Below are 21,404 nucleotides of genomic sequence, written 5' to 3'. Positions count from 1 at the left end.
GAACGCCTTAGTGCTAGCGGATCGGAAGTCCACGATTCGCCAATTGGCCAATATTACAGGACTAGCGCATTCAACTGTGCTGAAAATTCTGAAGAAGAACCTTGGGATTGCGTAAAATCGCCTCACGGTGGATTCCACATGATCTGACTGAACAACACAAGTGGCTGCGATACGATGCCGCTCGAACACACTTGAAGCGGTATCAACATGAAGGTGAGGCCTTCTAACGGCGGATCATTGTTATTGATGAGACCTGGGCCAGAGCATATGAACCACAACTGAAACGGCTATCAAACGAGTGGCGTCATCCTGTGTCACCGAGAAAAACAACAGTTCGGAATACCCAAACCAATGTGAAAGCTATGCTCATCATTGCATACGACTGGGATGGTGTAATCATAAACCATACCTTCCCCAGAGGACACACCGTTAGTGCAGAGTACTACTGCAATATTTTTTGGAAAATAATCTGTGAACACTTGTAAAACGAAATCGACGCCACTTCCTGACGAACCCACTCATCATTCTGCATGACAATGCAAGGGCACATTCGGCAGATGTGGTCACTGATTTGTTGCATCGTTGGGGCTGGGAAGTGCTGTATCACCCATCGTATTCTCCAGATTTAAATTTCTGCGACTACGACCTCTTCCCGAAGATTAAGGTACCACTTCATGGTACACGCTTCCGTACAATTGATGACCTCTTCCGGGCGACCGATAACTCCATCCGCACTATCCAGAGATTAAGCACTGCCAACGACATCCAGTGGCTTCCACATCGCTGAGAACGCGTGATTCACAATGCTGGTGATTACACCGAGGGCCTTTAAAACTTCTAACCTTGGAAGTACTCTACTTCTCAAGATATATCGTTGGTGCTATTATTAAAGATCCAACCCTTCTTTTTCCAGAAAAATCATAGAACCTGATAGTTTTTATAAGAGATACAAAATAATGAAATTAAATATTTAGTTTAACGTCTCACGTTTATGCCCTTTCAACTAATGGAGACGATGATTAAAGCAAATGGATGATAATGGAAGAATTGGTGGAATGAAGACTGAGAGGAAACCAAGTACGCCGAGTAAATTCATCACGATGTTTTCACCACAAACTTACTAGGTCGGGGATTGAACCAGGGGCCCCAATCACCAGAGGTAATCGCGCTACTACTGAGCCACCGTGCCCTCTTATAAGTACAGATGAAGTGTAAGATTAAATTTTCTTGTTACATCAATCATTTCCCTGTCAAACACGTATAGTTTTTATTGAGAAAGTTTAAAAATGTAACTTATGTTAAGTTTGGAAGTTTTGGGAGGTATCCGGATCCGGTAGACCCTCCTGTAGATGCGCCGCTGCGTCAAGAGATACCTGAGTCTGTGATGAACGGAAATGGCCTTGCACACCCATCCGCCCACCCCAATAGAAGTAGAATAATGAAGGTGACATCCTGTACTTCAAAAGCAATAGGTATTACTATTGATTGTAATGTAATAGGTTCTAGGACCCCGTTTAACTCTGCAATGAAAAATGATTTTATTTACAAACATAATTCCAGATACAGCTGAACGCCAATTTACACTGAAATAAGCAATGTTCATCCTAAAAGTGAACATTTCGTCTCATTTGAGAAAATTGAACCACTTGCACGTCATTATGGATGTGATGTCGATAGTGTAGAGGTGCAAATGAAACTTAGTTTTGAAACGTTATGAGGAGGAAAAGCAATGCAAAATTACCTCCGTTTCTCAGTTTACTGAAGTGATGGATCGTTTCAAAATTGCTTTTCATGAAAGTTACAAATTAGCCGTAATTGCTGTCGTCATTCCTGTATCTAGTTCACCATGTAAACGTTCTTTTTCGTGTCCTAGACGGGTTAAAACATATCTAAGAAATCGAATGGCAAACTGTAGTCTAAGCGATCTTTAGAAAGAAAACTTGTAATGATAATTGCTGTAGAGACTGTGGTAAAATTATTCGATGTTGGACATAACAATCAACGCAATGTACTCCATTAAAGTGCAGGTATAAAAGTTTATTGTAAGCTTGTTCGTACTATGTGATCAGCCCTTCATAGTTTAAAATGCATTGTTGTTTCTGTGGATCATGATGAAGTTTTGTTAATTGCTATTTATTTCTTTATCCAATTTATAATTGTTTTATTTTTTTTTTTTTCAACTCGAGTTTCAATTTCAAAGATTTCTGTGTAAGGTATGATCAAACAATTATACTGTTGAATTTCCCTATTCTTTTAGTAACACAGATCTTTGCTATTGCATATAGAGATTACGTCAAAAAAATCTAATGTGCAGAAATTAAGGATATACGAGAGAAGATATAAATGATTTATATTTTTGTCTCTTGTTTTTTTGTAAAAAAATGCTTTAAGGATATACGAGAGAAGATATAAATGATTTATATTTTTGTCTCTTGCTTTTTTGTAAAAAAATGCTTTAAGGATATACGAGAGAAGATATAAATGATTTATATTTTTGTCTCTTGCTTTTTTGTAAAAAAAAAATGCTTTAAGGATATACGAGAGAAGATATAAATGATTTATATTTTTGTCTCTTGCTTTTTTGTAAAAAAAATGCTTTAAGGATATACGAGAGAAGATATAAATGATTTATATTTTTGTCTCTTGCTTTTTTGTAAAAAAAAATGCTTTAAGGATATACGAGAGAAGATATAAATGATTTATATTTTTGTCTCTTGCTTTTTTGTAAAAAAAAATGCTTTAAGGATATACGAGAGAAGATATAAATGATTTATATTTTTGTCTCTTGCTTTTTTGTAAAAAAAATGCTTTAAGGATATACGAGAGAAGATATAAATGATTTATATTTTTGTCTCTTGCTTTTTTGTAAAAAAAATGCTTTAAGGATATACGAGAGAAGATATAAATGATTTATATTTTTGTCTCTTGCTTTTTTGTAAAAAAAAATGCTTTAAGGATATACGAGAGAAGATATAAATGATTTATATTTTGTCTCTTGTTTTTTTGTAAAAAAAAATGCTTTAAGGATATACGAGAGAAGATATAAATGATTTATATTTTTGTCTCTTGTTTTTTTGTAAAAAAAAATTCTTTAAGGATATACGAGAGAAGATATAAATGATTTATATTTTTGTCTCTTGCTTTTTTGTAAAAAAATGCTTTAAGGATATACGAGAGAAGATATAAATGATTTATATTTTTGTCTCTTGCTTTTTTGTAAAAAAAAATGCTTTAAGGATATACGAGAGAAGATATAAATGATTTATATTTTTGTCTCTTGCTTTTTTTGTAAAAAAAAATGCTTTAAGGATATACGAGAGAAGATATAAATGATTTATATTTTTGTCTCTTGCTTTTTTGTAAAAAAAATGCTTTAAGGATATACGAGAGAAGATATAAATGATTTATATTTTTGTCTCTTGCTTTTTTGTAAAAAAAATGCTTTAAGGATATACGAGAGAAGATATAAATGATTTATATTTTTGTCTCTTGCTTTTTTGTAAAAAAAAAATGCTTTAAGGATAAACGAGAGAAGATATAAATGATTTATATTTTTGTCTCTTGCTTTTTTGTAAAAAAATGCTTTAAGGATATACGAGAGAAGATATAAATGATTTATATTTTTGTCTCTTTGTTTTTTTTAAAAAAAATGCTTTAAGGATATACGAGAGAAGATATAAATGATTTATATTTTTGTCTCTTGCTTTTTTGTAAAAAAAAATGCTTTAAGGATATACGAGAGAAGATATAAATGATTTATATTTTTGTCTCTTGCTTTTTTGTAAAAAAAATGCTTTAAGGATATACGAGAGAAGATATAAATGATTTATATTTTTGTCTCTTGCTTTTTTGTAAAAAAAAATGCTTTAAGGATATACGAGAGAAGATATAAATGATTTATATTTTTGTCTCTTGCTTTTTTGTAAAAAAAAAAGCTTTAAGGATATACGAGAGAAGATATAAATGATTTATATTTTTGTCTCTTGCTTTTTTGTAAAAAAAAAAAGCTTTAAGGATATACGAGAGAAGATATAAATGATTTATATTTTTGTCTCTTGCTTTTTTGTAAAAATAATGCTTTAAGGATATACGAGAGAAGATATAAATGATTTATATTTTTGTCTCTTGCTTTTTTGTAAAAAAAATGCTTTAAGGATATACGAGAGAAGATATAAATGATTTATATTTTTGTCTCTTGCTTTTTTGTAAAAAAAAAAATGCTTTAAGGATATACGAGAGAAGATATAAATGATTTATATTTTTGTCTCTTGCTTTTTTGTAAAAAAATGCTTTAAGGATATACGAGAGAAGATATAAATGATTTATATTTTTGTCTCTTGCTTTTTGTAAAAAAATGCTTTAAGGATATACGAGAGAAGATATAAATGATTTATATTTTTGTCTCTTGCTTTTTTGTAAAAAAAATGCTTTAAGGATATACGAGAGAAGATATAAATGATTTATATTTTTGTCTCTTGCTTTTTTGTAAAAAAATGCTTTAAGGATATACGAGAGAAGATATAAATGATTTATATTTTTGTCTCTTGCTTTTTTGTAAAAAAAATGCTTTAAGGATATACGAGAGAAGATATAAATGATTTATATTTTTGTCTCTTGCTTTTTTGTAAAAAAAATGCTTTAAGGATATACGAGAGAAGATATAAAAGATTTATATTTTTGTCTCTTGCTTTTTTGTAAAAAAAAATGCTTTAAGGATATACGAGAGAAGATATAAATGATTTATATTTTTGTCTCTTGCTTTTTTGTAAAAAAAATGCTTTAAGGATATACGAGAGAAGATATAAATGATTTATATTTTTGTCTCTTGCTTTTTTGTAAAAAAAATGCTTTAAGGATATACGAGAGAAGATATAAATGATTTATATTTTTGTCTCTTACTTTTTTGTAAAAAAAATGCTTTAAGGATATACGAGAGAAGATATAAATGATTTATATTTTTGTCTCTTACTTTTTTGTAAAAAAAAATGCTTTAAGGATATACGAGAGAAGATATAAATGATTTATATTTTTGTCTCTTGCTTTTTTGTAAAAAAAATGCTTTAAGGATATACGAGAGAAGATATAAATGATTTATATTTTTGTCTCTTGCTTTTTTGTAAAAAGAAATGCTTTAAGGATATACGAGAGAAGATATAAATGATTTATATTTTTGTCTCTTGCTTTTTTGTAAAAAAATGCTTTAAGGATATACGAGAGAAGATATAAATGATTTATATTTTTGTCTCTTGCTTTTTTGTAAAAAAAATGCTTTAAGGATATACGAGAGAAGATATAAATGATTTATATTTTTGTCTCTTGCTTTTTTGTAAAAAAAAATGCTTTAAGGATATACGAGAGAAGATATAAATGATTTATATTTTTGTCTCTTGCTTTTTTGTAAAAAAAAAAATGCTTTAAGGATATACGAGAGAAGATATAAATGATTTATATTTTTGTCTCTTGCTTTTTTGTAAAAAAAAATGCTTTAAGGATATACGAGAGAAGATATAAATGATTTATATTTTTGTCTCTTGCTTTTTTGTAAAAAAAATGCTTTAAGGATATACGAGAGAAGATATAAATGATTTATATTTTTGTCTCTTGCTTTTTTGTAAAAAAAAATGCTTTAAGGATATACGAGAGAAGATATAAATGATTTATATTTTTGTCTCTTGCTTTTTTGTAAAAAAAAAATGCTTTAAGGATATACGAAAGAAGATATAAATGATTTATATTTTTGTCTCTTACTTTTTTGTAAAAAAATGCTTTAAGGATATACGAGAGAAGATATAAATGATTTATATTTTTGTCTCTTACTTTTTTGTAAAAAAATGCTTTAAGGATATACGAGAGAAGATATAAATGATTTATATTTTTGTCTCTTGCTTTTTTGTAAAAAGAAATGCTTTAAGGATATACGAGAGAAGATATAAATGATTTATATTTTTGTCTCTTGCTTTTTTGTAAAAAGAAATGCTTTAAGGATATACGAGAGAAGATATAAATTATTTATATTTTTGTCTCTTGCTTTTTTGTAAAAAATGCTTTAAGGATATACGAGAGAAGATATAAACGATTTATATTTTTGTCTCTTGCTTTTTTGTAAAAAAAAATGCTTTAAGGATATACGAGAGAAGATATAAATGATTTATATTTTTGTCTCTTGCTTTTTTGTAAAAAAATGCTTTAAGGATATACGAGAGAAGATATAAATGATTTATATTTTTGTCTCTTGCTTTTTTGTAAAAAAAAAAAAAGCTTTAAGGATATACGAGAGAAGATATAAATGATTTATATTTTTGTCTCTTGCTTTTTTGTAAAAAAAATGCTTTAAGGATATACGAGAGAAGATATAAATGATTTATATTTTTGTCTCTTGCTTTTTTGTAAAAAAAAATGCTTTAAGGATATACGAGAGAAGATATAAATGATTTATATTTTTGTCTCTTGCTTTTTTGTAAAAAAAATGCTTTAAGGATATACGAGAGAAGATATAAATGATTTATATTTTTGTCTCTTGCTTTTTTGTAAAAAAAAATGCTTTAAGGATATACGAGAGAAGATATAAATGATTTATATTTTTGTCTCTTGCTTTTTTGTAAAAAAAATGCTTTAAGGATATACGAGAGAAGATATAAATGATTTATATTTTTGTCTCTTGCTTTTTTGTAAAAAAAAAATGCTTCAAAGATAAAAATGTTTGCAATAGCCTATTTTATTCTTGTTTCACTTTACTTACTTAATGTGTATTTTATGATATTAACTAAAGGTAGACTATTATCTGTTAGTCTGTGTTGTTTGAACCTTCTTTATTTCTATGCATTCATGTGCATTCTTGGAGGGAGAGAAGGTAAAGCTGTCTTAAATTTCATCGAGTACGCAGTACACACCGTTATTACTGTTAAAAAAACTGGAAGTAGAGGTAGTGTGTCTGCTACGCGGAATTCGGTAGGTCGAGCATATAGCCACGAACTCCCGCAGCCCATCCTAAGTCCTGCATTTCTTCAGTCCGACTAGGCGAATGCCGGAATTATACCTTCTGTAAGGCCAAGACAGCTGTTTTCCACATCCTTGTCCCTCCCCTATTTCGGTCTGAGCTTTAGCTAACTAAAGAGTTTAAAGATTGAAATTTAATTATTGTCCAAAAAAATGTCTACATTGCCAGTTCTTATTTTCATTGTCCGCCCACCCAGCAACTAGGTCCGCCCTTTTCCGCCCACCCCATCAAACTTTTCTGGCACCGTCCCTGCAGTGATCATTTCTAACGGTAAGGTTAGAACATAATTATGGGGTATATATACACACACAGGTGTCTCAAAAATCCCGTTTTATTATCAGAGTTACAACAAAATGTAAGAGGGCAAACCGCCTCCAAATAGAATGTTTTCAAAAGAAAGTGAAAGTGAATGAAGTTACTTGTCTTTTACACTAACATGTCGATGGTCAGCACCCAATTCAAACATGCCCCCATTCAATTTATGTTGCAGGTCCAGGTAAGTGGCAACGTTGCATTTTCATTTAACATTGGGCACATAAAGAGTACAGCCCAAACAAGTCGTCCGATTTCAAAATAATCCTTCACTTTAGATTGTAATCATTATATTTGGAGACGGTTTTTCCTCTTATATTTTGTTGTAACTTTGGTAATAACAAGAGTTACTCTATGTCAGGGGACTTTTGAAACACCCTGTATATATTTACTCTGTTTACCCGTGTGTCTGTCCAGGGAACACAAGGTCTCAAGAGCTATTTGATGGATCTCCATAAAGTTTTCTCAGAAGTAGAGGATCAGACCCAAGAGGAACGGGAATAGGGAGTGGCGGAAACTTCATAACGAGGAACTACATAATTTGTACTGTTTACTGAACATTGTTAGTGAGTGAGTGAATAAGAGGTTGGAGTTATACTGCAAAGGTCATTTTGTCCACGTCAATGTCTAAAAGTCATCAAATCTAGGAGGCTCAGGTGAGCAGGTCATGTAGCCAGAATCGAAGAAAATAGGAACACTTTCAAAGTTTTAATTGGGAGTCCAATCGGAAAACAACCATTAGGAAGACCTAGGCGCAGATAGGAAGACAATATTAAGATGGATCTCGCAGAAATAGGAATACAAAATAGAAACTGGATCCAATTGGCTAAGGATAGAAGTTAGTGGAGAGCTTTTGTGAACGCAGCATTGAGCCTCCGGATTCCATAGACCATAGAGTTAGTTAGTGTAGAGGATCAGACGGTAGAAATCGAGATTGTTAATGGAGGAGATTTATCCACCGAAAGTAGTATAAATCAACCATTTGTGGTTATCAACGTTGGTCACTATACGGCAAATCAGTTATAGACGGGGAGAAGAGGTTTTTTTGCAATCGATGAACTGTCGCAAGACTACATTTCATCTCCATTCACAACTCCCTATTATCAGTGTTCGAAATGGAAAAAAAGGCAGAGGCGGTATGATTTATTACGATTTTGACTCGACATACCGGCTATTTAAATGTTGAAATGCAGTGTCGGTATGTTGCCTAAAAGATTGCATTCTATTAACATAATAACTGAAAATCATTGGAGAGCTTCTCTGTAGTAACGGAGGGAGGAGGATATGGAGAGACTTTGATCCCCCGCAAACAACTTTCTGAAAAAAAATATCCCTTTATGTTTTATTATAGAGAATTATACACGAACATGCTCAAAAACCGAATGAGGATATTAACAAATTCCTGCTCGAAAACTCGTGGTTCCTTCACTCGTCTGTGGGGTATTCCAAACCCCCGGAAGGTCCGCCCCCTCAGCAGATAAACTCTAAATCCGCCTATGCTCAAAATACAGCATTTATATGCATTAAGGCATAAAGACACACACATATATACATAACAAAGAAACAATTCAATGGCACATCAAAATATAAACTAAGTGGACTTGTTTGAAAACACCTCATTTTAAGATAACAAAAAAGTCGATGTTACCAACTTAGAAATATTTCTATTGGGTTGGCAACTAAGTTCCCGCCGTTTTTTAAATTGGAAATATCTGTATGACATTAAATACTTTTGGCACGAAGTTGTACATCATTCGAAAGAGAATATATTGTTCTACCTAAATATATGTATCATTGTTACTAAGATCCTTTTTTTTTTTTTTTTTTTTTTTGTTATTTAGAGATCATTAACATGGAATGTCAAGTTGAGAAGAATGAGCATTTTCGACACCTCCTTCTTTTTGCCTTTAATCAAGGTTCTAAAGCCACAGAAGCTGCTCGCAACATTTGTGCACTGTACGGGGTGGGTGCTATAGCTGAAAGAAACGCCTATGATTGGTATGCAAAGTTCAAAAAAGGAAATTTTGACCTCAAAGACGCATCTCGTTCTGGCCCTCCAGTTGAGTTCGATGAAGAGCGATTGAACCATCTTTTGCATGAAAATCCGCGGCAAACAACAAGGAAACTGGCAGAGACAATGGATTGCTCCCACACTACTGTAGAGAAGCATCTTCACTCGATGGGCAAAGTTCAGAAGTGTGGAGCATGGGTGCCTGACACTAAAAACGGCGGGAACTTAGTTGCCAACCCAATACATAAGAAATAAAATCTTTTTACGTGCAAAGATATTCGTCAATTACTGTGTATAAAAATGAATCTATTAAAGATATTTAGTATCTGCTTTCCAGTGACGTTATGTTTTAATCATTAAAAAAAGCAGAGACGGTATGCCTTTACCACTGAAGAACCAGAGACGGTATGGCATACCACCGCATACCGTCTCACTTTGACCACTACCTATTTTTATGGGAAGTAATAGAAATTCACTATAACTTCTGGTTTCAATACTGATCTACATAGAGCAAAAACTAAAAGAGAGAGAGAGAGCAAGAAGCGGTTTTTTAATAATCGATTTAGCGTTCTAAGAACTTAGTTTCTTTCGTAACCCTCTATTGAAACCAGAAGACGCAAAATCAACCACTTCCGGTTGATTCCTAGAGAGTAAAAAGGGTAATACATAGCAAGAAGCGATTTTGCGCAATCAATTAAGCGTGCCAACATATCCCATCTCCACTCTAATTTCTCCATTAAAATCGGAAGTGGTAAAAATTTACTACTTAAAAGGAGTAGACTACTGATTGTCCGAGTCCCAGTTAGCCGAGTCTCTGGATTAAACTGGCAGTTTATAAACAATGCAGATTACAGTTGTTGTAGAAGATGGCTCACGTACTGACTCTTGCCGAGCCATTAAATCTTCGTTTTCAGCCATGTGTTATCGTGTATCGTTTTAACATCGCAGGATCAAAGAGAGGCTAAAAGAGGTTCCAGGAAACAGTCATTGGTTTTTTGCAACAAAAAAGTTCTGTGTGGTACTGTATGTATGTAAAAATATTGTTTTTTATAATAAGTTTTAGTATACTGTAATAAAAACTTCCTGTATAGAAACTTGTTTTGCAATAATAATAGCTGTATCCATATTATGCGAGTTTTTGCGTATCCGTGGTAGACTCAGTTCCAATTACCTCGAATAATCGTGAGTCTACTGTATAATAAAAATTGGTTGCCATCGTCATACTAAAGTTTTTTTTTTTTAAATAGAGAATGGAAGGAGCGAGGAAACGCATTTTTGAGTTGTTAAAAAATTCATGCTTACGTATTTTTATTTTCACTTTCACTTTCACGTATTCTTTGTCATGTTGTGTATACTGTGGCTAACCAAATTCCTTCATGCGGTATACACTGTAAGACTGTTAAGTTCTTCACACAGTTTGTTAACAGTTTTCTAATATTTTGTGTGTAGTAACTGAAAGACAGACGTGTTAAAATTACAATTTTGTAAGTCCTACTTCCATGACTTTAATAACACACCATTTAAACGTTTAGATAAATGTTTCCTTTCTGGGATACATTTAAGTATTTTCTAGGTACCTGGAGGTTCAGTTGAATTCTTGAGGATTTTCAGTCATAACAGCGAAACTGACAACAACTTTCGTCTATTATAAGAAATTGCTTTCGAAAAATTTATTCGTATAGTCTTGGTAGACTTTAAACTTTGAACAATCGATATACTGAATACAAGAAAAAAAAACTCTTTTTTATCTTTGGAAAAGATTAGTAATTGCTATAAATGAAACCTTACCTGCCTTCAACAAATGAATCCACGACTCTTCTACGTGACGTAAGCTATACGTGACGTCAGAGGTTGCAACGGATTGGAAAGGAGTCTCTTTGTTCTCCTTTGGGGAAGGATCTGTAAAGAGAAAAAAATAAAATATGGTGGGTGTAATTAATCAATATATATCATACTGTCAAGTGCAGTCAATGCACTAATGGAGATAATTAAGGAAAGATTTATTTTTATATACATTTTATAGAAGAAAAACGCATCTAACTCAAGTTAAACATTAAAGTAGAAGTTTTAGGAACAAAAAACAATTATTAGAAATGAAAAATGATAGCTTTTGAGCATAAAATGTATTGTAAAGAATGAAGATATGATTTTCAAAGAGAACACTCATGCAATCAAATTTCGAATTCTATTTTCTTTTTTGCTTTTTAACAGTATTCATTAGTGAAATGAACAGGCGGATTTTCCTTCGTTTACTTTTCGATACATATACCATTATAAGTTGTATGTTTCTATATATACGTAGATAAAAAGGGGGTATATATATATATATATGAACATACATATTCCAGACTTACTATATGTAAGTAATTGTTTCACCCGTGCCTTCAGCCAGCCGTACGGTATAAGCTGCATTCGCGCTTAATAATACCTCTCATTACTTATATTTAGCTTTTTTGTACTTTGCCACTAACCAACATACAGTTACACAAATACCAACCCTCGGAATCCCAAATTAGTTTAGGTAATAGGTCATCCCAAGGGCAGGGAAATTCTTGATCCTACTGAGTAATATTTGAATATAATTAAAGTTGAAGGGACTATTTTAAATTTTCTTAGTCTATAAACGTACGAGGCCGTCCAATGAGTTATCTATCTAGACAGGAAGAAATGCAGATAGTCTTATTCGTTGGTGGAGCTGGATGGACTTTTGCTTGCTCTCAGAATCCCAATTAATGGTGGACCCAGATTTTGTTCCCTTTCACCAGTTGAGCCAGGAATTTGTCCTGGTCCTCCTGAAAGAAGTCCAACAAATCTTGGGACAGCTGCATCCGGCAAACATTCACTACGCGGAGTAACACAAACACTCTGCTCATGCCACTGCGTTGCTCCGACCAGCGTTGCCAACCAGATCAGAACATATTATCGTACGTAGCACTGAAAATTATCGTTTTTGTTGTAAAATTGTGTTATCTTTTGTTTCCAGTCTCAATATCAAGCTTTATTATTATTATTATTATTATTATTTATTATTATTATTATTATTATTATTATTATTATTATTATTATTATTATTATTATTATTATTATTATTATAGGCAAGTAACTTGAACGTTTGTGACGACATGGATTGTTACAAATATGTAATGTGGATTTGGGTGATGTATTTATATATAATAAGGTAACTTATCATTATGGATTTATTAGGAAGTAGATGGCGCCATCTTTTATTTTATGGAGACATACGACCTTATTCCCCCTTTACCTCTTCCATCCACCCTTTCTGGTCTCAAACAGGTGTGTTGTGTAATGATTTGAGAAAGTATATTTGAAGATCTGGCACCAGCTGGTAATGTAAAATGACGAGGCCCTCGTGATCTAGAATCCGGATTGTGATTGGTTGGTTTCGAACCCAAAATGGAAGCCTTGGGTCAACTGACGTAGATCGTCAGTTGGTCACTGTTTAAGGCACGTAGTGTTTGTTCTTTACACTTTGTTAAATTAAATTATTGTTTTTTTTTGTGTGTGTGTGGAAAATGGTGAAAAATTTATCAGTGGAATTTCCGTGAGTATACTCAAATGTATTGGAAAACCGATTATTTAAGGATCGACATATTTAGACACGAGCAAGTGTATGATTTTTCTAATTAAAAATTTGTTTACTTAAAAATGAGAAAATTGGAGGTTGCTGTAGGCCATCTTGGAATGGCACTTATGAGAAAAAATGTATTCTAGGCTATTTTTCATCAGGAACTGTAGATTTTTTTTATTATTATCTAATTGTTAATATTTTGTGTATTGTTATTTTTTTATTTTTAAAATTTTTCTTTATTTATAATAAATTGTTTATCCTTGTTAATTTGAAATAGTAGGGTTGTCATTGCTAAGTAACTTCCTTTAAACAACAGATTTTTTGCTTGAATTTTGTATATTTAAAAGTGAGAGTGATACATATACAATATCTGGGTGCGCTACGCGGCGTTTTAATACAGTACCGGCGAAAACTCTCTCCACTTCTTTTTCAGGATTATTTCCCCGGTGGGCAGGTCTGTAATTTGAAGGTTAGATATGTGCTGTTCTCTTATTCTTTCAAGTACGGATTTTGGCCCGGGGTGGGCATTCTGAGGGAAGGGAGATTAAGAGTTTCGTTACACGTTTACAGCTAAAACTATATTTAACAATCTGGAGGAAACAACATTCAAGCTTAATTCTTCACCAATCTATCGAAAAACATCTAATTTTCCTTTAACACTTTACACATTTACCTGGAAAAACTTATCTACATTAAGTAGCTAACAATTACTCCTTTTTGATTGGTTTCCTGTATGCGTGGTCTTGGTCCCCGGTTTGATTACAGGTGGACTCACATGTTTGCAGTATAAATACTGGTAGTGGTTTGGACCAAATTTACAGCATGTTCCATCTCACACAGTATCGGTATTCAAAATGTATGTTAAACTGCAATGATCCAGTCAACTAATTACCTAGTAATAATGAACTATGTAAGCAGATGAATTGGTTTTATGATTTTAAAGTACGATAAATGTAAACTGTGGTTAACAGTGTAACGTAAAAATACTTAAATTACTACGCGATTAACTTTAATTTACCTGGATTTTTTTACCTTCTCGAGACGTTAGTCGTCTTTGTAATGTTTTGAGTAATTTTGTCACATTGTCGTATGTTGCAAAATTAATATTTTTTCATGCAATGAATGATTTTTTTTTAAAAAAAATCAAACACCTCCAGAATTGTCTTTGCTTCTTACAGGAAGTCGCTAAATTATCGTACACTTTCCTATTATCGTACAGTACCGGTAGCTATCGTACATTGTACAGGGGTCAAAATCATCGTATGATTCGATAATTATCATACATGTTGGCAACGCTGGTTCCGACTGACCTCAAATCGCGGAACGGAGTTCCCCACAGTGGCCATGGCGTGTGTGTCAGGTGTCATTATGCTCCGTCCCTCCCTTCCTGTCTAGGTAGATAACTTATTGGACACCCCTCGTATATATGCTTTCGTACAGAAAATATAAGTTTCATTTCGTTTTCTCTACAGGAATCTACAGTGTTCTTTCTTAACTACTATGACTCATAAAAAACACTCATTTGTCGCCAATAGTACAAAACTGTTACCTGGTTGGCAATTTTGAAATAATTAAGTTGAAATAACAGTTTTTGTTGCAATACACAAACATTTTAATGCTCAAATCTAGACATGTTTACGGCACTTGTCTTATTTTGAAACATTTAAATTTACATAATTCAGTGCTTGAGTTGGAATTATCAATAATTCGTCACAATTACCCAACTGCCTGCAAGCTAGCGATACATATTGGCGTCAGGCAGCAACCCGTATTAGCAAGACTTTACACTATTAAGAATTACCACGACGTACCGGATGAAAGATAAAGAAGTTTCTCTTTTAAATTAGGGTTCAAAGGATTAGGATCTAGAGGAAGCTGAAAACACAATGGGCCTTATGTAGAGTCGTTTTGACGTACTGTATGATTAGCGTCATACTAAAAGCCTGAGCACTGCAGGAAAAATATGTTAGTCGAACTCTTTAGTATGGCAATAATCACGCGTCAGAACGACTCTGCATAAGGCCCAATGTGTTTTAACCAGTAATATTAACGGTAACGGAACCTATAGGGATAAATGAGTTCTATTGGATTTTGACTCATGAACTGGGACTGGAACAGGTACTAATTTTCCCGAAGATAACAAATCCTAGAGTCAAACCTAAAGAGATTTCATTAAAAATAAAGTTTCAGATTCGGTATTTCAGGCGGAACTCGAAACCAATATTAAAGTATAACCAAAATTACAGAAAAGAGGAATAAGTGCCATAAGGAAAGCGCTGTAGGTGCTTCTCTTAATTTGTCATTTCACACATGCTTAAATATCGTTTGCAACTTGTTGCGGTCCGGAGTCAGGTGTGAACCCACGGGAATATTCACCTGATTTTGATGGCAATTAACCTTCGAGTTTCCAAACCTATATAGCCCAAATCTAAATTTGAAAGAAAATACCTTTTTTTTTACATTTTTTAAAAAAGTAGTGTGAACTTCACTGTTAGGAGTTTGTGTCACACCGTTAGAAAAAGACAAAGAGCCATATATACACATAGGAGAAGATAAAAAGCAATAGATACATATTAGAAGATAAAAAGCAATAGATACATGTTAGGAGAAGATAAAGTGCAATATATCCACGTTAGGAGAAGATAAAGAGCAATAGATACACACGTTAGAAGATAAAGAGCAATAAATACACGTTAGGAGAAGATAAAGAACAATAGATACACGTTAGAAGATAAAAAGCAATAGATGCACGTTAGGAGAAGATCAATAGATACACGTTAGAAGACAAAGATCAATAGATACACGTTAGAAGAAGATAAAGAGCAATAGATACATGTTAGGGGAAGATAAAGAACAATAGATGCACGGTAGGAGAAGATAAAGAGCAATAGATACATGTTAGGAGAAGATAAAGACCAATAGATACACGTTAGGAGAAGATAAAGAGCAGTAGATACACGTTAGAAGATAAAGAGCAATAAATACACGTTAGGAGAAGATAAAGAACAATAGATACACGTTAGAAGATAAAAAGCAATAGATGCACGTTAGGAGAAGATAAAGATCAATAGATACACGTTGGAAGATAAAGATCAATAGATACACGTTAGAAGATAAAGATCAATAGATACACGTTAGAAGAAGATAAAGAGGAATAGATACAATCTATTAGTTAACACTATTTTTAGATAGCAAGAAATAAATTAAAAATTTGTTCTAGCAAAAAAATAATACCAATTAATTAATACTGGCAACGAACCACATACTCTTTACTGGGTTCTTCTGCATTCATAGTTGCTTATTATAGTACATAAATGTATTCTTATGTAATTCATTTTTTGCTTAATAATGAGCTACGTACAAGAAGCATGTGAAATGCAATGAGCAATTAGCTTTGCTTAAATGTGTTTTTTTAGCAGCTTCTGAAAATTTAAAATTAATTAAGAAATGAATACGTAATTCTACCAAGTGAATATAAAGCATGCCACCCTGAAGAAGATAAAACTATCTGAAACTTTGATGAAAAGAAAAAAAAGGAGGGAAATATTAAAGCAGACAGATTAGTACAATGAAAGAAATGCTGTTTCTGACAAAACATTTGAATTTTCCGAAACAAGAATTGACTAAATCCATATTATATAGTAGCATGTTGACCTAACTACGAGCGCAATCCCCTTCCACCCCCCTAACTACCAAAAATTACATATCCGCCACTGACCATTACACTTTAACACGGAAGGATAGTATAAAGCGAGATTGAGTCGAGCGCACTGCGCATATGCTTTTATGACATTTAAAATCATAAAAACTTACAATCTAAAAACTTATATCTAAATCTACATCTCTTCTAACTTATAATGTCCCCATGGTAGGGTATTGATCCCATCCTTTAAAACACATCTCTTATCATCTACACAACTTAAAGCTAACTTATTTACTTCTATACTGTACAAATCGTGCTTATAACTTCTAATCAAATTCATCTTCTTATAATATTCTTTTTGGCTAATCAAACAGTCCTTATACTCGTTAAATGACAGTTCTTTATACACAACACTCTTCTTAACACCTTTAGCTTTCTTACAACATTTTTCATTATCGAACTTACCTTTAAAGTCTTTATCTGCTAAATCTATTTGAGGTGCTTTTATACTGTACATCTTACTTCTTAAACCCACAAACTCTTCTATGATTGTGCCTTTAATCTCATCCTTCATTTTACCAAGTATTTTCTTATTGATTTGCGGTATCTTATATTTGTTATCTTTAGGGTAATCACTCGTGTCGAAGTAATCAATGTAATTTTTCATGTCCTCATACACATCTTCTGTTTGAATATGGTATATATAGCTATCAGTATCTGTATAACATACTTCTATTTTGTCTTGGTATTTTGGCTTCATCACATTGTAATGGAAGTCGTACATTAAATATTTTGACAAATCTAGAATTGACATACCAACATAAATCGGTTTGTTAAATTGCACTTTAACCTTGTTCATGTGAACTGCTACTAAATTTTCCGTAAAAACTGTAGTACTCTTATAATTCGGTTTTGCTACAAGTTTCTCGTATTTTTTCTCATCACTTACAAGTTTGATATTAACTCTCTTTCTAATATTCTCCATAGTCTTTCCAAAAACTGAATTGTTCATGAGCTTATAGAAGTCTTTTTCAAAATCATTTGCTGCTTTCGTTCTCATCTGTGTGTTTAAATCAATATATTTCTTTAACCAATCTGATTGTTCGAACTCTATTACTCGATGTATCTTGTTAAGTTTCAATCCAAGTGACAAACATTGTTTTAGGTTTCGATAGTGAATTACATATTTCTCTTTGTCATATAAGGTTGTTAAGAGTTTTAATTGTTTTGAACCAGGCGGACATATATTTTGAGGAGCTAATGGATAGTCTTTGTGATAGTCGTGTAATTCTTTAGGATATTCAAGATCAACTTCTAATATGTAACCAGTATCAGAATCATCAGGTATATTTGCGAAATCTATTTCTTCAATCTCATCTTCACTTAACCATCTGAATCCCTTATACGGCAGATATTGACTCATTGCCCACCCATACAAGTTATTGGCATCTAGATACATTAAGTAAGAATCTTCTTTATTCTTATTGTAATCTTCCATATACTTATTGTTTGCTTTCACATATCTTTTTGAACATTGACTAATCCCACCTCTTATACCTTTCTCTACCATTAATACCATATCATAATCCCACAACAATTCTAATTTTATATTTGTCATCTTTAACATTGCGTCCCAAGCTAAACCTGGTGCTGTCATATACCAAGCTGGATCAAGATCATAAGCTTTAAGACATGTTTCTCTAAAGTTCTCAAACACATCTGCTAACAATAATACATCCGTTTTCAAATATAAATCATGGTATTGTCCGAGATTCTTAATGTCAAATGTTTCCCACACTTTCTTTGCATGCTTATAATCCTCATCGCTTATATGTGTGTTGTTAAGCTTGTTGTAGAATGCTTCCTTTGGTGGTAATTTTCTTTCTCTAAACTTATCCCAATTGTTAACATAATCATATGGGTAAACACCTTTTCTTATTACAAGCTGAAACTGTTCTTGATTAGGATAAAAGTGTTGGGTATGTATCATTTGCTCAGGTTTCAAGTTCGATGACAATTTGTCTAAACTGCAAGCCATAAATCTAAATGAATCTACAAATTTCAATTTAATAGTTCCAACCTTTTTACTGAATGATATGTATCTTTCCTCGTTATTGGGTATTAGATCTATTTCTTCTTTATTACATCCAAGCTCTTTTATAAACAAGTGAGAGTCATATCCTGTCAAGTTATGTATGATCACTGGTACAAACTTTGGTACTTTAACTTTTAAATTGCAGTTATTACATAGAGGTGCTACAAACTCTCCTGTTATATGATCGTGATGTTTAACTTTGTGGTTTTTTGGTGTATATTTTACTTTACAGTAAGAACAGGATTCGGATTGGTTGAACTCTTTTATCTGTTTACGTGTTAATGGCAGTTCATTATTTTGACTATATATGTTTGATATTTGTTTGGCTTCTTTCTTTAACATTCTTATGAACTTCTTAGCTGCATCTTTACCTCTATACACAACAGGATTGGTTTTACTTCCATCGCTCTTTACTACATAATAACAAAATCCAGATGGCTTATGTTGTTGATATTTTTTCGTATATGGCTCGTCATCCGGATAACATTCTTTACAACCCATAACTTTATGTAACAAACATTCAAAATCAGCATAAATCACAAATGGCATTTTCATTGTGTATTGGTAGTTTTTAAATTCAACACATTTACCTTCTTCAGGCATTATTATTTTTACTGGCTCATTTAACGAACAATCTTGCTCATGTTTATTTAAAGCGTTTTGAGAGTAAAAGTATAACAAACATCTGTCACATAAATATTTTCGAGCTCTCCATTTAGTTAACTGTGCACATACTAGTCTGCTTAAATCCTTAATCCAACAATAGTGTGTTTTAACTTGGTCTTCATTTTGTTCTTTTATATATAATAAATTGACATGATTTTCTTGCTTGTTTTGTGTGTGATATAGTATATAGATTGAATAGTCTTTATCATATGCATAAACATTTATAGAAATACTAAGTAATTTTTCAGCTCTTGGAATATCACATAGTTTTACAGGAAAATGAACATTTTTTAATTTTTCTTCTAAGTATTTAACAGCTTGCTTGTACTTGGAAGGTCGTTGTGGATCTTTATTAACTGGGTATAGTGCAGAACAAATTGAATATAAGAAACATTTTTCATCTTCGTTCTTCACATTTATGATTGCTTGTTTATTTTTAATTTTATCAGGTAAATCTATGTATGTTGATCCTCTATATGGTGTATATTTGACGATTGCTAGTTGTAAAAAGTTAATGTTTATAAGAGCCCAGCCAGAACCTCTAGCTTGGAGCTCATCCATTCTTGTTCTTAACCTTTGTTTCATCTTAGTTATTTCTTCTTTCAAATTACTTGATCGATATATTTCTTGGTTTTCAGTGTTAAAATAGAAGTTTTGAGTTTCTTCACCTTTCTTATATGTACAACTTATATAAAGATTAGCTTTCAATGAACTATGTTTACTTAAGCTAATTTGTAATCTGTTTGATATAGCTTTAGATGTTGCAGTAATATATTGTTCAAGTGGATCTTGTGGTTTGTAATCTGTTGTAAATCTCCATGTTTCTAATCTTGATTTTAATGCAATGTTCTGCCGTTTTACATCAATTGGTTGTGATTCAACTTTGATTCTTGGTTCTTCAATTACTTCTTGTTTAAATGGGAATATATTTCTAATCTGTCTCCTGCTTTGTTCATCGTCATATTGTTTAAGAAGGTCTATCAGTTCTGCTTTTCTTAATCGGGAATATCTTCTGATTCCCCTCTCTTTACATTGGAGCCTTAACTCTACTACGGTAAATTTACTATAATTATTCATCCTATTTATTATATAGAAAATCTTTATTACTCTTCAATTTTTATCTTCACCGGGTTATTTCAGTTCATTTTCATTTATCCTAGTACAACGCTTAACATTGTACACCCCTGCCATTGTCTACATATTACGCGTTGTATTAGAACACGGCTTTTATGGGATTAACCCATCAAAGTCACATATGCACATTTAAAACTGAATCATTTTTGTAAGCTTACTCATCATCATCATCATCATCATAATCATCACTACCATATTTATATTCATCATCACTACTCAAATCAGATGTTTTTTGTTGCATTACTAATAACTCTTTTTCCTTTAACAGTATTTGCTTCTCTAGTAGTGCTGCTAAAAGTTTAAGATCTTCATGAATAAGACTAAGTCTATCATGTAATAAATCAAAATCTTTCTCCATATTTGTTATATAGAAAACCAACAAAAAAAATGAAACAATATTAAAAATCTAAGAATAAAAAACAAACATGACTAGTGCTAAAGAAATATTGTCTTACAAACCTGTATTTGATTGTGTATGTAAACATTTAGATATTGGTGGTTATAATGACAAAGACAAAATAAATTTTAGCGTATCCTTAGGTATGTTAGATCATTTGTTCAAGAAGGCCACTAAAGAAAACAACTCATTTCTTACACAAAACATTCTCTATGCAAACGTTATGGACTTGTCTGATGAAATATTAGATTCACTGACTGATGAACAATGGCTATCTATAGGCTATGATGGTTATGACGAGGAATACAACTATGATCACATTACAGAAGACTTCATACGCAAATATCAGGAGAAAATTAATTTGATTGAAATATGTTTATGGAAAAATTTGTCGCAAGAGTTTATAAGAGAATTAGCTGATAAAGTTGATTGGGAGATTATTTCAGGAAGCCAAGACTTATCAGAAGACTTTATAAGAGAATTTGCAGATAGAGTTGATTGGAAAGAAGTATCGTATCACCAAAAGCTATCTGAAGAATTTATTAATGAGTTTATAGATA

The 21,404-nt window shown here is 32.1% G+C and overlaps 1 protein-coding gene across 2 annotated transcripts in view; it reads right to left on the bottom strand.

Moving 5' to 3' along the window:
* Nucleotides 1-21,404, bottom strand: part of LOC145686678 (NACHT domain- and WD repeat-containing protein 1) — a 1,466,154-nt gene that overhangs the window by 110,382 nt on the left and 1,334,368 nt on the right. For both annotated transcript variants that reach the window (XM_081760197.1, XM_081760198.1), the window contains one exon: nucleotides 11,109-11,219. In XM_081760197.1, coding sequence (XP_081616323.1) covers nucleotides 11,109-11,219 — 111 coding nt within the window. The remainder of the gene's footprint in view (nucleotides 1-11,108; nucleotides 11,220-21,404) is intronic.

The sequence above is a fragment of the Thermobia domestica genome, chromosome 5 (assembly GCF_964235325.1).
Source record: "Thermobia domestica chromosome 5, izTheDome1.hap1.1, whole genome shotgun sequence".
NCBI lineage: Eukaryota > Metazoa > Arthropoda > Insecta > Zygentoma > Lepismatidae > Thermobia > Thermobia domestica.
The sequence above is the reverse complement of the archived record's forward strand: the minus strand, read 5'-3'. Positions and strand labels throughout refer to the sequence as shown.